This window comes from Typha angustifolia, chromosome 15 (assembly GCF_048772165.1).
Source record: "Typha angustifolia cultivar Huaian chromosome 15, ASM4877216v1, whole genome shotgun sequence".
Taxonomy (NCBI): domain Eukaryota; kingdom Viridiplantae; phylum Streptophyta; class Magnoliopsida; order Poales; family Typhaceae; genus Typha; species Typha angustifolia.
In genome coordinates, this window is record NC_133253.1 from 19,785,332 (window position 1) to 19,799,664 (window position 14,333).

Sequence of the window (14,333 nt, forward strand, 5' to 3'; positions counted from 1 at the left end):
AAATAAATAGTAGATATATCAGTAGTTGTCAAATATATCTTAATGTAAATATACATTAGAAGCACAATACTTTTTCTCTCATCGAGAAAAGAGTGTCAATACTCTGCTGATATGACCACTTGTTTGATAGTGCATTTATTAGGTTAGTAGTTTAAGCAGTAAAGCAACTTTTTAAAAAATATTATATTTCTCAAAGCAAAAAGGTTACCTATTATCTTTATTTCTAAAGATTACATATAACTTATGCAGTATTTTTATCAACAAAATCAAAATTATTCGATAAACAAACAACCACTTAGTAAATGCACAATTCCTCCATCCAATGTCCATCACCATAACTCAAATGTTAGAAATGATGCTTCCGCTTGGGTAAACTCAGGTTTTGTATGTTAAAAGCATGCAACATCAAACATTTAACATGGCCACCAAAGTGGAATTATGCAATCATCAAGGAAGGGCAGAGTAGGAAACCTCATGGAAGTTAATCTGCCAGTATTCCCATTCCTCACTTCTTCAAGGTTAGTGGTTAACCATATTTTGATCGTAATGCCAAGCCACAACATCTTTATATGCCAGATTGCCTCCAAATAAATCAAGAGAGCTTCCAACTGTAACATCAACACGGCCCTTCCCGGCTTTCTTAATCCTCTCTAGGTCTTCCATTGTTGCTACCCCACCAGCATAAGTTACCGGAATCTACAAAGAAAAATTACTTCTTAGGTTCACATATACTTAAAAAAGATTATAAACATATCGACAAAAACAAAAAGAAGCTTTTTTAGTCCCAACTATTTATGGCCGGCTATATGGATCTTTCTTCTCCACTCTTATCTCTATTTACTGCAGATTATAACCAATAAAATCTTTTAATGGACAAATATTGAGCACTTATGTTCAATTAATCTAGGTTACAAAGATGTGAACAATAGTAAGGTATACATACAGGTGAATGGCATCCAAGCAGTGTCACAAGTTCTTCATCAATTCCGAGCCTGCCATAGCATCAAGAACATCATTTGGAAACTAGATAGTGCAGTATATGGAAGAAGAAATTTGCACCAGTACATATTTATTAGGGAGACATTTGGAATCAATCAGAAAATTCAGATGCAAACTTAAGTTCAGAAATGGCCAAAGAAGAATAAGATCACTAGCCTTAGCAACGAACATATGCACAACTGATATGCTCGATAGTGGAAGAAAATCTAACATGCTTAATTTATAAAGCATTTCACGAGCAATTGCATGATGGCAAACTTTGATACAAAGATTCTAATTACTATCCCAAAATAACTGCAGATGAATTGATACTATACTTGGAGAACCAATCTGCCCTACCACAACTGTTAAAAGTTAGAACCTTCAAGAAATTTTTTGTAATTGTATATAAATGAACGAGCAAGTCAGAGAGAGCCTAGAAGATAGGAACATTGAATTCAGAAAAGAATCAGATATGAAGCAAGTTGTTACAAGTCAATAATTATCCAACCACAAAGAGCTGAGAAAATAAATAAACAAGTCCACAAAATTATGTACTGATTATATTAAGAGCATTTGATAGTGTAAGTTATTAGATGAAAGCGTCGTGGAAAACCAAGATTACTAAGAAGCTCAGTGAGAAAAAATAAACAAAGGAAAACATAGAGAAAAGACCTTTTGCCCTCCACATCAACTCCATGAACCAAAAACTCGTCTGCATAGGTGGCAAGGAATGCCAATGTTTGCTTATCTAGAAATACATCACTGAATTTCTGCCATCTGTCAGTAACAATGGCATATTTACCATCCTATATAGGAAAATCAAGTTAAGAGAAAATAAAACAATACGTAAGTACTTCATTGGAAAGATAATAAAAGCTGGTTTTCACTAACAAAAAAGGTTATGATATTATATGTCAATAGCATATCTACTAAGAAAGGATTGTGTCAAGGAGAAGCATCGATTTAACAACATCTGCTAGTAGTTAAAAGTTAATGTCACCATCCAATCTCAAAGACGATACAAGAATCTAACAGGGACAGTAGACAGTCTTACATGATGTTGGCACCTACACAACCAAGGTAATAGTTAATATCCAAGCATTTTTCTATCAAACGAAAGAATAAGAACGCTAAGTTCGTCTTCCTTATGGATCTATCTATTTTAGCCAACCTACATTTATAAGAGTCAAATTTGCTGCTACTAGATCCAAGTACTTGAGGTACATGATTTTTTTTTTGGGGGGTTCTTTCCTGAAAAACTTTGTTTTTATTACTGCAAAAGAGTGAAGGCGTAAGATTCGTTGAAAAACCTGTACATCAGCATACATTTGGTGTCATGTTAGCTTAAACCATTAAATTTCTACACTTTCTTCTAAACACACCCATTTACCCTAAACAACAGTGACAATAACTGTAGGGAGAGGACCAGCAGAAAGAATTGGAGCTCATTGTTACAAAATAACTTAGCTTTTCTTTCTTCAGCAGGTCTAACCAGTATAGAATCAGTGGAAGGTTGTTCTGGTGCATACTCTCACTCTTAGTATGGCACAAGAATGACGTGTAACTTGAACCACTATGTTTATCACATACTAGTAAATTTAAAAGTCAAAGTACATGCATTAGGAACATGAGACAAGAAATGGATAATAAAAGCCTAACATTAATACAAAATGAATGTGCCAAATGTAGACTTTGCGTACCTTCTTTCTACAACTAAGATCCAAGACGAGTTTTTTCTTTCCAATCATATTAACAAGATGTTTAAGTCGTTCAAGGTTCATCTGTCCATCACTGAAAACATACTGCAGATCAGAAGTTTCAAGGCATCAAATCCAGAACTTCAAGTCTATCATGCTACCAAAAATTCAAAACTTTGAAGTGACCCAGAACCTACCATGCATGGGTAAACAAGTGAATAGACCATTAAAAATTCGTGTGAAACTTGCTTATCCCAATTAATGTTTCTTTTGCTCCAATCAAGGCTATGAGCTCACAAGATCAACAAGTTCAGGAATCAAAATTTTGATCTACTGTCTATCAAGATGAAATGTTACCCAATGGAGATTCTTTAATGATAGATTAACCGTAGTTAAGTGACAGATGTTAGATCAAAAAGACATTAATATTCATTCCAAAATAATCATCTGATCAAGACTAACGGAAACAATTCTCAATGCAAGAGAATGAGACAATTATGCCGATGTTAAATACAAGCAAGGATTATTACTCACAAACACATGACCACATACCGATGTGACAATCACATGACTAGCACCTTCTTTGAGGTAAGTCAAGGCATTCTCCGAATTGATCCCACCTCCAACTTGCATGCCACCTAAATATATGACACCTTATTGTTATATCAAACTTGTACTTAGGTGATGATCCCTTATACAAGAAAAAAAAATTTAACTAAAAAAATCCTAGAAGTACTACAGTTGACACAATAAGCACATCAATCTGGGTTGTGTGACCATAATCAAGTAAAATATAAGTTCCAAGATGAGGTACTTTCTGCATGGAGCCGCACCAAACAGATGATAACATAAGAATAAAACACCATGGCTTTTATGACATTTTTTTGTTGGAAATAAAGATTTATTGATTGCATTATGCTTACACATCACCAAAACACCATACAGCGTTTCAAATTCAAGTTTGGAATCTTATCAAGAACAAAAAAGATACATCCTAGGTCCACATTTGAAGCATGCAAAAGTTTGTATTTTTTTTTTCTTAACTGGTCCGAGGAACTATGCTTCTATTAAGACTGTATTTTGCTAAAATCAAGCAGAAAAAATTCACTGCATCACAAAGTGAAGAGTTGCAGACACTCTTTCTAACAACTTATAACAAACGACCGCCTACAGCATCTTCTTTCTTCTTTGCGAATAATATAGTATCAAAATGAATGCACAAGTATCTGCCAAAATGCCCCAAAGAAAATATCTCACCAGGGTAGGCATGCAACGCTTCAAAGGCCGCAGCTTGGCTATCGGGATCCGCCCCGAGCATTATCACATGTCCACCCATAAGACCGTCCTGCTTGTACAAATTGGCGAACTCGGCAGGGGATTTATCTGACTCAAAATTTGTTACAAGAGCAGTGCCATCGGCCGACGAATCCCGAAGCGTGGAACCAACAATTTGCTTCACTTTACCCTGGCAATGTGCAAACAACAAATCTCAACACGGGAGATGGAGAAAGAGTAGTGAGATTTTACAGTGTCCAAACACCTTGTGGATGTCGATACACGGCCGGAAGCGCACGCGGCAGCCGCATCGGATGCACCGAAGAACTACTGGAGAAGAAGGGTAGAGCAAGATTAGGGTTTGCAAGGCGAAATCCACATAAGAGGGAGTAAGAGATGTGTATTACTTACGGCAAGGGTTGCATCTGGTGGAAGTGAGGGATGGGAAGATCCTTCTAGAATCGGTCACAACACGGTAACCCGCCGAGTCGCGAGAGGAGAGAGGTAGTCTTAGATTAGAGTTTGCGATCTGGTGGGCTGCCATAGATGAGGGAATAGAGAGTGAGGCTGTAAGTGTAGTGATATAGCAGTGCCGTACTAGAGTGGGTTTATATTTGGGCTCTCTCCTACCACTACTAGGGGTAAGATTGGCAACCCTCAAAACCAAAATGACGATCTAATTTAATTAGCACCGATAAACAAAATTAATCGACCTTGATGAATATTATCAATCAAGTAACTAACTCCAAAGGAGTAGCGTCTTCGACCAGGTATATGAAGTCATCATTATTACCACATTACGATAAATATACTACATAATCACACCAAACACTCCAAATGTTGGACTGACTTTTAACTGTGAATGTCTAGAAGAGAATATACTTGTCTGCTTATTTCCACGCTGTGAACGGAATGTATCACTTTCAAAAATAGAGACAAAAGCAAAGGAAGACGTGGAAATAAAGAAGAACGTTCGCAATATAATGGCAGCAGCCGGGATACACCAAATCTTATACACTACGACCTGATTGCTACGCCTTCAATTTGTTCTACAAATTTACTATCTACCAATTCTATTGGATCTGACTTTAGAAGTTAACATATATATATATATATATATAAAGAGATGATTTTTTATTCAGTTTATATCTAATCTTTAAATTATATATAATTAAAATATATATGAAAATTATTCACGGTAGAGATAAAAAGAAGAGGTCAGTGGGCTAACCAACAAGGCTGTAGTATCACCTCTACTTTTGAAGAGTGTCAAGCACGTTAAAGTGGCCTTCTAATTTTTTATAAGTATATTTTTGGGAGTGAAAGTAGCTATCCATTCTTTTCCTGCCATTAAATTTTCTTATTTTTTGATATAGTAATAGATAATCCCAAAAAGAGATCCGTTGCCATTAAACAGTGGCTGCTGGCCGCTGGCCGCTGGCCGCTGGCTGCTGTTGTCATTGCATGCAATTCACGTGTTGCAGCTCAAAAGCTTGAGCAAATCTATTACAAAGCTAGATTGGCCCCATCCTATTAAATACTTAAAAATGTTTTACTTAATATAATGACGTAAAACTTTTATCATGATCGGTGCATAGGATTGTTGACTATATCTTTATTTTTTATACTACAATGGTTGTAAAAATATTAATGAATAAGACTTTATTTGTCAGGCTCTTCCGTTTTTGTTTTCAACAATATGTTACACATCGAAGAGCTTTCATAGAAAAATAAAATATAACTAAATTATAAAAACTAAGAATGAAGGGCATTTCAATAAGTTGCCACGTTGGAGTTCCAACACCGAGAGATAGCTTCTAGAATTAAGAGCATACTTCAAATCTTCTTCGGGCACAAATTGGTCAGTGAAAAAATTTCAACCCACTTGTCTATTCTAATTGAAATTTATTAAAAAGCAAAGTACTAATTAATGAGCAAGATCAATGGCAATCAGACCATCAGATGTAAAATAGACGTTATCTGACCATTGGGCGTCATCTTCCTGGAGAGAGCCCCAAGCAAGCAAGAATAACCCTACCGCAAATCAAACACCAAAGCATCGCCGTGGACTATTTTCGGATATCCATTCACACCTATAAAAAGCTAAAACAATCTAGAAGACAGCGATGGAGTTTTCGGCCAAAATAGACTCATTTTAAAATTCTCTTATCAGATAGACTATCATTAAATTTATTTATAAAATGGGATTTAATTTATTGTAGCTATAATAAAAACGCTGAACTGATTAGTATTTCTAAAAATACTAAACTGATTAGCGTTTTCGTTTTTATCACGAGATAATTCTTTCTCTAAACTACTAAAAAATTAAGTTAAAATAATTTATATACATAAAACGTTGAACAGATTGATGTTTTAGGATTAAAAAAATATTAATCAATTCAATTTTTTTATTTGGGCTACAATAAATTAAATCATATTTAGTAAATAAATTTAAGGATAGTATATTTTGGTAAAAAGGTTTTAAAATAGGGCTAGTTTAGTCAAAAACTCGACAACGACCTCTTTGAGAGAATCCAAAGTACATCTCGTCCAAGGAATCAGGAAGCCTCACCGTAAATGTTAAATATATTTAAATACACTCAAAATTTGCTAAAAATGTCATCATATTTCCTCATTTGTATTTTTGGTGTCCATGTTTTATCTAATATAAATTTAAATTCGATTCATGTTTAATACCTACTTTGATCGGGCATATCCAATAGTTCAATATAGTTTTAGAACTCGGTATCCATTTATTATTTTAACCGAGTCGATATAGGACCAAAAAATATAATTCCGAGCGTGAGTTGGACTAGTAACCGAGTCGACGATATCCGATCCGTTTTACCCCTACTACTACTATTTAAAAACCACCCCCCTCCTATGCCGCGTATGTCTATTAGCAGGAGGAAAGTACTCTGCTCCTCTTTCTGCCAAGCTTTCCGAAATAGCCCCCACTAATCCCTCTTCTCGTCCATGGCGGAGCTCGATGACGGCGAGGATTTCTCCTCCCTCTCCTTCCGTTTCCTCCCGGTCGGAGAACAGAATTGGTCCATAGGCTGGGATTCCCCGACGTTCGGCTTCTCCTTCTCCGATGGCCTCCCCGGAACGGAGATGTGCTCCGCTGACGAGGTATTCCTCGGAGGTAAGCTCCTCCCGTTCAGGCCACGGCATCCACCGCCGTCTCCATTAAAGAGGAGAGAGACCCACAAGGCAAAATCCCACCTTTTAGACCACCGACGGATGGAATCGCTCGACGAGATCATTCGCAAGTCAGCCAGAGGTGGGCTCGCGGCTTGGAGTCTGAGGGCAGCTTCGGATTCTGACCCGCGAATAGTGCCGCCTCCGGCGGCGGAGGCTAGGCCGAGGCCGAAGTGGTATGTGGTCGCATTCGGATCGGTGAGGATACCGGCCGAAGTGGAGTTGAAAGACATAAGAAACCGGCAGAAGCGGCGGAAGCCATCGCATGGTCAGGGAGCACGGCAGGGAGTAAAAGGTCCTTGGAAGCTTCTGCGATCGCTGAGTTGTAAGGGCGTAGAGTGCTCCATCGCGGCGGCGCCTACTCCTCTGGGCCTGGTCTCACACCTGCGAGGTTGAATCTATTGGATTCGAGTCTAGTCTCCGTCCTGGAACTGCAGGCGTTTACGTGTCTTACCCTGGAGTCCTGGTCTTTGTGAAAATTGTGAAAATTGTGAAAATTAGACGGGTAGTATTCCAGTAGGCTGCTGTTACTAAATTTATATACAATTCATTAATTTTAGCCATTTTGGGCTTTTTAGTTAGAGAAACGAATACGTGGAGTACGAGCAGACCGAGTTCAACCATTTATTCGTATTTATGACAGGCTGGCTGTGAGGGGATCGATGTCCTTTTCAGAACCATAGAAATATATCAAGGATGGATTTCTTTACTGATACCTTCTTCCCTGTTTACTTGGACTTGTCTACAGTCTTAAACTATTGCATGGTGTAGTAGTAATCTAAGCTGTTGAACATCTTAATTCTCATACTTGAGAAAACTTTCAGATGCACAAAAGTTATGTATCTAATCACCCGAAGATAAGTTTGTAAATTCCATTTCGGAATGATATAATGTTGGCTTTGTCTAGGAGACAAGCAATGCAGGTTATATTCCACCAATGCTCAACTAGTGAAACTAGGAAAGAAACTGTTCAAAAAACTGCATACTCCTTATTCTTTCCCAGGTGCTTCTAAAAACATAGCTTTCTTTATTTTGGAAGAAAATCCATAGAGTGATAATTTATTAAACCTCAAACAAGGTTATAATTTGATACATAACAATAAAAAGAGATTAAGCAAATATAAGTACTATACTTAGTGAAACACAGACAAACCTACAATAAAAACATATTAAGCGAAAATAAATAAACAAACATTAACTTTTGAAGTAAGCTCCATCTCAGCACCCCCAAAATAAAAAACAAAGGACTTGAATGAGGAACGCAAGTATAAAGTACTGCCATCCTGAACCACCACAACAAACGAAAGCAGCAAAGATGACAGGACGGCGGCGGCAGTGGCGGTGTACAGGATAGGGGGGAAGCGGTAGCAAAAACGCTTTCTAAAGACATGTCAAGGGAAAAGAATGCCCTGCCGTATCTTGCAAGAAACGCTGACATCAGCTTCAAGCAATTATAAACAATGGCTCCAATTACTTCCGTGTCTAATAGTATCAATGATGGACCACAACGCCTAAATCAGTGAGAAAAGGAGCATAATTTCCCAATATCATAACAAAACTACAACAATTTAGACCACAACCCTACAACGTTAAAACCCACAGCACGCATAAATTTTCCTATCTATACATCAAAGATGATGATGAAGAGAAAGGAAAGGGATCTAGCCGCCGAAGCCATAGAGGGTTCGGCCCTGGCGCTTGAGGGCGTAGACGACGTCCATGGCGGTGACGGTCTTGCGGCGGGCGTGCTCAGTGTATGTGACAGCATCGCGGATGACATTCTCGAGGAATATCTTGAGGACACCGCGCGTCTCTTCGTATATGAGCCCACTGATCCGCTTCACGCCTCCCCTCCTCGCCAGGCGCCGGATCGCCGGCTTCGTAATCCCCTGGATGTTGTCGCGGAGCACCTTACGGTGCCGCTTCGCGCCACCCTTCCCCAACCCCTTGCCTCCCTTGCCGCGGCCCGACATCGCCTTGGTTCAATCGTCTTCGAAAGTGAATTGTTGATAATGTGTTGAGTTGCTACGGTAGGTGAGTGGATGATAGTTATATAGAGGGTTGAGGTATCGAATCTGCCGTTGGATGGGAGAACGATCCAGGAGAGGTGGTACTTCTTGCTTTGATCCGTCCGATTCTAAGGAATCGCTTTTTGATTGGCTAAAACTGGCAGTCGCTGGATTTAGGTTGCTTTGAGGACAGATGCGGCTTGCTTCGATTCGAGTAAATTATGGGCCCAAAACAGACAAAGAGCGGGAAACTCAAATAGAAAGGTCGGGAAAAGAATTCAAATTTCAGCCTACCCAAATCGACTTCGACTTCGACTTCCATTTCCACTTCCTACGCTTCTACGTCTCTTCGTCTCGAGCAAAACTGTACCAAGAGATGCACCCCGATAAGAATACTACCAGCAAAACACAAATCCGACCTGAGAACCCCCTCCTTCTCCTCCCCACCCAAGAAAAGCTCACCCTCGGCTGCCCCCTCCTCGACCGCCTCCTCCGCGGCGGCCTCCCCTGCGGCTCCATCACCGAGCTCTCCGGCGAGAGCGGCGTTGGCAAGACCCAGCTCTGCCTCCAGCTTCTACTCTCCGCCCTCCTGCCCCCTTCGCATGGCGGCCTCTCCGCCTCCTCCCTCTTTATCCACTCCGAGTTCCCGTTCCCTCTCCGCCGCCTCAGCCGCCTGCCCTCCCATTTCTCCTCCTCCTCCTCTGACCCCCTCGACCACGTCTTCGTCGCCGCCGCCCATTCCCCCGCCGACCTCCTCGCGCTTCTTTCCCGTGCCGATGCCCTCCTCGCCAGATCCCCTTCTCCTCTCCCAATCCGCCTCGTCGTCGTCGACTCCGTCGCCGCCTTATTCCGATCCGATTTCGACAATAATGCGTCCGACCTCAAGCGCCGGTCTTCCCTCTTCTTTAAGATCGCCTCCAAGCTCAAGGAGCAGGCGCGCCGGTTTGGGTCGGTTGTGGTGGTGACCAACCAAGTGGTTGACGTGGTGAGCAACGAGGAGGGAACGAATGGGGTCAGAATTGGGAATTATAGGGAATTGTTGTCGTCAGGTAGACGGGTCTGCCCTGCGCTAGGGTTGTCGTGGGCGAATTGCGTCAATACGAGGCTCTTCTTGTCGAGAAGCGACGAGGTAGTGGGCAATGGGGAATCGGATGGTTTGTGTGTGAGTACAAGGACGAGGAGGAGGATGCAGGTGGTTTTTGCTCCCCATTTGCCGGCCTCCTCGTGTGAGTTCGAGATAAAGAAAGATGGGGTTTTGGGGGTCGAAGCAGAGAGGTAAGATCTCTGCTTCTTGCTCTTCTTTTTTCTTCTGCCTTTATTAGCCTGTAATTAAAAGTTTATACACATGCTAATTGGTTTATTTAGAAGTGAGTATAATTTCTTTTTGTGCTTAATGAAACACAAGCTTGAAGAACAGAAGACGTATCTTATTGCCCTGCTTCTAGTTAGACAAAAGCAAACTTATATGTGTTTGTCTATATAATGCATGATGTACTACTTGATCGGCCCTTTCTAGCTTCTTTTTGTTGTTTTATGTCTCTTGTCTCATATTAAAGATCGATTTTTCATACCGAGAGATGAAACAAGTATGTTGTTAGTTTGCCACTACACATGCAAGTCCTTCGCTAGTCAATATACTCCAATAAGTTGGTGAGGTTCAATATGAAAGCTTATGTAGAATAGATAGCAAATCTTAGTCAAGTAGAATTCAACTTCTGCAAAATGGATGCCACATTCCTCTCAGTTAACATAAAATTAGACATTGTAGGGACTTGCCATGAAACCTAGTATACTAGTTTAGTAGTTTGTTGTTATACAAATTAGTATTATTGTCACAATTTAAGTTAATAGTACCCTTGAGTGAACCTAGACTTATAAATCCTTTGGATGGAGGGAATTGGAGATTCATTAAACCAAAAAAATTAAGAGCTATATTAATCAGTAATATTTATTTTGAATGGTGCCCAAGTAGTCTCACATATGCAAGAATTTGGAGAGTGCAAAATCCAAATTGTGTTCATTATTGCAAAGAGCATCTTTTTTTTTTTCTTCTTTTTATCAACAACCATATTTGTTCTGGATGACTAATCACTAACACCTGATTAACTTACTGCAATAGGCAGCGCTATCCTACCTACTTTATTGCAGTTCAAAATCTCTGGTAGCCAAGTCATAGCTCACATAAGATAAACATAAACTACTTAGCCTACCTAGACAAAATTTGCGTTGTCTAATTGTTTTAGGACTTTTCAAGAATAATGTTAATTCTTCTCAATTTCAATGAAACATTATCTCCTGATTATATCTTCTGCAGCACATGCAGTATTTCTCAAGCTAACAATCAAATCTGCACAAAGCTTTACTAGTATTGGGAACCTCCATTGTTTACATAGAACAATAGAAGACAGCACCAGTTTCTTTTAAATGGAAAGACGTTAACTGTTCTATCCCCTTAACTGCCTTCCCCTCTCTTTTGCCCCCTTATAGTTAACCAAGCTTTAAGGTAATGCATCTAACTCTATTTATCCATCGGTCCACAACTTCAACATGTTCATCTGATCTCTGTTTAGTTCTCATCATTATTTGCTTGTCCACAATCACTTGAGAACCATTCCATTGATATGATATAGGATTTTGGCTTGCCTAGTTATTTTATTTGGACATCAAGAATAAAATTGGAGGATGTTGAGCTTATAATTGAATTCTTCCAACGGATATTTAAAGTTTTCTATCAGTTAGAAATTCTTTCTACATGCCAATAGTAGAAGTTCCATATTCGTTATATCATGGATATGATTCTATATAAGGGTTGTACAGTTCTATCATCTAAAATTGTTTGATAATAGTTGCTTCAACTTGTTAAAAATTTTATGTGAAGGAAGCTATCTTAAGATCTCCTTTGTTTTCTCTTACCGTTTAAAGAGGGCTTATCAGGTCCGAAAGACACTTGCATATTATGCATTACACTTTCATCTTGTGGTTCCGCTATATCACCAATAGGGATATTGTGTAGATATTATCAATCATTCAGATCGTTGCTTGATTACTAGTGTGATAATTTAGAGATGTCAAAAGAGGAGCTTTAATGTTCCAAGTGTCGAACCACTTTCTCACTCTATACTCTTCAGCTGTTGAAGCTACCAGTGTATAAACTACGGAGAATAAGCTACCTTTGCCTTGGGTAGATTTGAAATTAAGCAACAATTAAGGACGGTGTATTAATCTCATCAACATATTATACAGTTACTGAAACGCCCTTCGCTGCAACGCCGAAACAACCTATCCTTGAAGAAGCCTTCCTCTCCAAACTTTACTCTCTTCGCCATCAACCCTCCAAGCTTCAGTCCCTCGTCAGCATGTGCCAGCCTGGCACCGACGTTGCCACATCAGCCACTGATCCGCTCACCCGGAAGCCGGACTTTAACCTTCTCATCGGCATCCTCAACTTATAACAGCTGCGAACGCCTTCACCTCCTCCGCCTCGTCTACTCTCTTCAACCCACCCTCACCGGTCGCATCTATATCTCTTACATCATCTGCAACCTCACCGGCGACGAACAGCGCGTGCTCGTCGCCATCTTGATTATGCATTACGATGACATCATCATCACGAGAACATGGACAATGGCAACGACGTTGGCCGGCCTTAGGACGTCGCCACGAAGACGAACGGCGATATATTCTTTACGCTGCCCAGGTTGGCGAAGTCTTTGAATAGTAAGATGCCTAAAAAAGAAGAAAAAGAAATAGTAAAATGCCTATAAATAAGGCTATAGAAAAAGAGCCCCTCAGCCGAGCTCTAAATGAGCGACTTGGCTCGCTCGGTTCAAATTAGTTTGATATATATTTTATTATACTATGTACTATTTATTTAAAAAATTATGGGAATATGTTATGCATAATTAATAATGCACTTTAATTTTAAATAGGATGACATAAATTTGAATAATAAATTATATATATATATATATTTAATTGGTTGAATGACATTTAGTCACACATGAGAACCCTCAAAAAATTATATCATTATAGAGCTATATAATAAATATATAAAAAAATTTAAAAACTGAGTCAACTTGATAATCTTATCGAGCCGACCTAGATTAAGCTCGTTCAAGCTCAGTTAACTCAAGCTCAACCCGTGATGCCCAAGGAAGGATCTATCCAATGAATACTTTGGTGCCAGATCTGCTATGCCTATGCGACTTAGAAGAAGCGTGGGCACGAGTACATGTCAGGGAGATTTGGTAGAGTGGTTTGCCACGTAGGACGATATCAAATGGCAGGACTGTGGGACCGGAGATAGGACGCTGTTGACGTGGCTAAGGGACGGGACGCAGGTAAAGGGGGGAATACTTTCGACGCAAAGCCGGCGATGTACTACTTCCCTAGCCTTGTGCTCATGAGCTCATACAGGATACCATCGCAGTGCACTGTGCACCAGCTTAAGGATTTTTACTTCAATTTTACTTATGGGCTAAAGCCTTGTGAATTCTACCGTCTTGATTAAATAAACTTCCACGCCACGAAAAGAATAAGATGGATTATATATTATCTATCACTTAATTGTTATGTCCTTTTATTTTATATGAGTATGATATAATACTGAGTGATAATTCAAGAGAAGCTATCATGAAAATGTACTCAGAGGGAAAATTAAAGCTTTTTATTTCATTGACTTTAGAAATTCAAATTTTATCATTTCAGAAGTGCTTAGGTACATATCAGATCCCGATTTTAACTTCTATTTTTCTGATTTAGGCGCTAATGATTCGCGTAAACTAAGGAACGTCTTTTACAAAGTGAGAAAACTGAGAGCAACCAACAAGCGAAATTGCCTCTCTCTCTCTCTCTCTCTCTCTCTCTCTCTCTCTCTCTCTCTCTCTCTCTCCAGAAGGATTCTTCTGAGACAACTAAGTTTCCCACACGGGATTACTCAGTCTCCATCCACAGATTTAGAAAATTTAGCTCTCACAATATATATTTTGATAGACTAATTGACATTATGGTGAGAAATAGTCAAGACGGAACCTTTTTCTTTTTGGATTGAATATAACTTATACACTAACCAATAATTCTAAAAAGTTGACGGGTACTTACTGCATAATTGATTGTAATCTCAAATCATTATTGTAAACAAGATTACTCTATAGCTTGGCCCAGTATTTTG

General features: G+C 39.4%; 4 protein-coding genes and 1 pseudogene across 4 annotated transcripts; 3 read left to right on the plus strand and 2 right to left on the minus strand.

Moving 5' to 3' along the window:
- Positions 1 to 230: 230 nt before the first annotated feature.
- Positions 231 to 4,546, minus strand: LOC140778541 (1-(5-phosphoribosyl)-5-[(5-phosphoribosylamino)methylideneamino] imidazole-4-carboxamide isomerase, chloroplastic). The gene is made up of 8 exons (XM_073123323.1): positions 4,365 to 4,546; positions 4,219 to 4,283; positions 3,936 to 4,143; positions 3,231 to 3,316; positions 2,682 to 2,783; positions 1,654 to 1,787; positions 944 to 992; positions 231 to 696 (listed from the first exon to the last, which is right to left on the minus strand). The coding sequence occupies exons 1-8, from the start codon at positions 4,495 to 4,497 to the stop codon at positions 520 to 522; spliced, it is 954 nt and encodes a 317-aa protein (XP_072979424.1). The 5' UTR covers positions 4,498 to 4,546; the 3' UTR covers positions 231 to 519.
- Positions 4,547 to 6,929: 2,383 nt separating this feature from the next.
- On the plus strand, positions 6,930 to 7,550 carry LOC140777037 (uncharacterized). The gene has a single exon (XM_073120940.1). The coding sequence runs from the start codon at positions 6,930 to 6,932 to the stop codon at positions 7,548 to 7,550; it is 621 nt and encodes a 206-aa protein (XP_072977041.1).
- Positions 7,551 to 8,670: 1,120 nt separating this feature from the next.
- LOC140778274 (histone H4) lies at positions 8,671 to 9,192 on the minus strand. The gene has a single exon (XM_073122912.1). The coding sequence runs from the start codon at positions 9,125 to 9,127 to the stop codon at positions 8,816 to 8,818; it is 312 nt and encodes a 103-aa protein (XP_072979013.1). The 5' UTR covers positions 9,128 to 9,192; the 3' UTR covers positions 8,671 to 8,815.
- A 4-nt stretch (positions 9,193 to 9,196) lies between these two features.
- On the plus strand, positions 9,197 to 12,658 carry LOC140778273 (DNA repair protein XRCC3 homolog). The gene is made up of 2 exons (XM_073122911.1): positions 9,197 to 10,438; positions 12,407 to 12,658. The coding sequence occupies exons 1-2, from the start codon at positions 9,357 to 9,359 to the stop codon at positions 12,411 to 12,413; spliced, it is 1,089 nt and encodes a 362-aa protein (XP_072979012.1). The 5' UTR covers positions 9,197 to 9,356; the 3' UTR covers positions 12,414 to 12,658.
- LOC140777039 (uncharacterized) lies at positions 12,520 to 13,673 on the plus strand (annotated as a pseudogene).
- Positions 13,674 to 14,333: the final 660 nt, after the last annotated feature.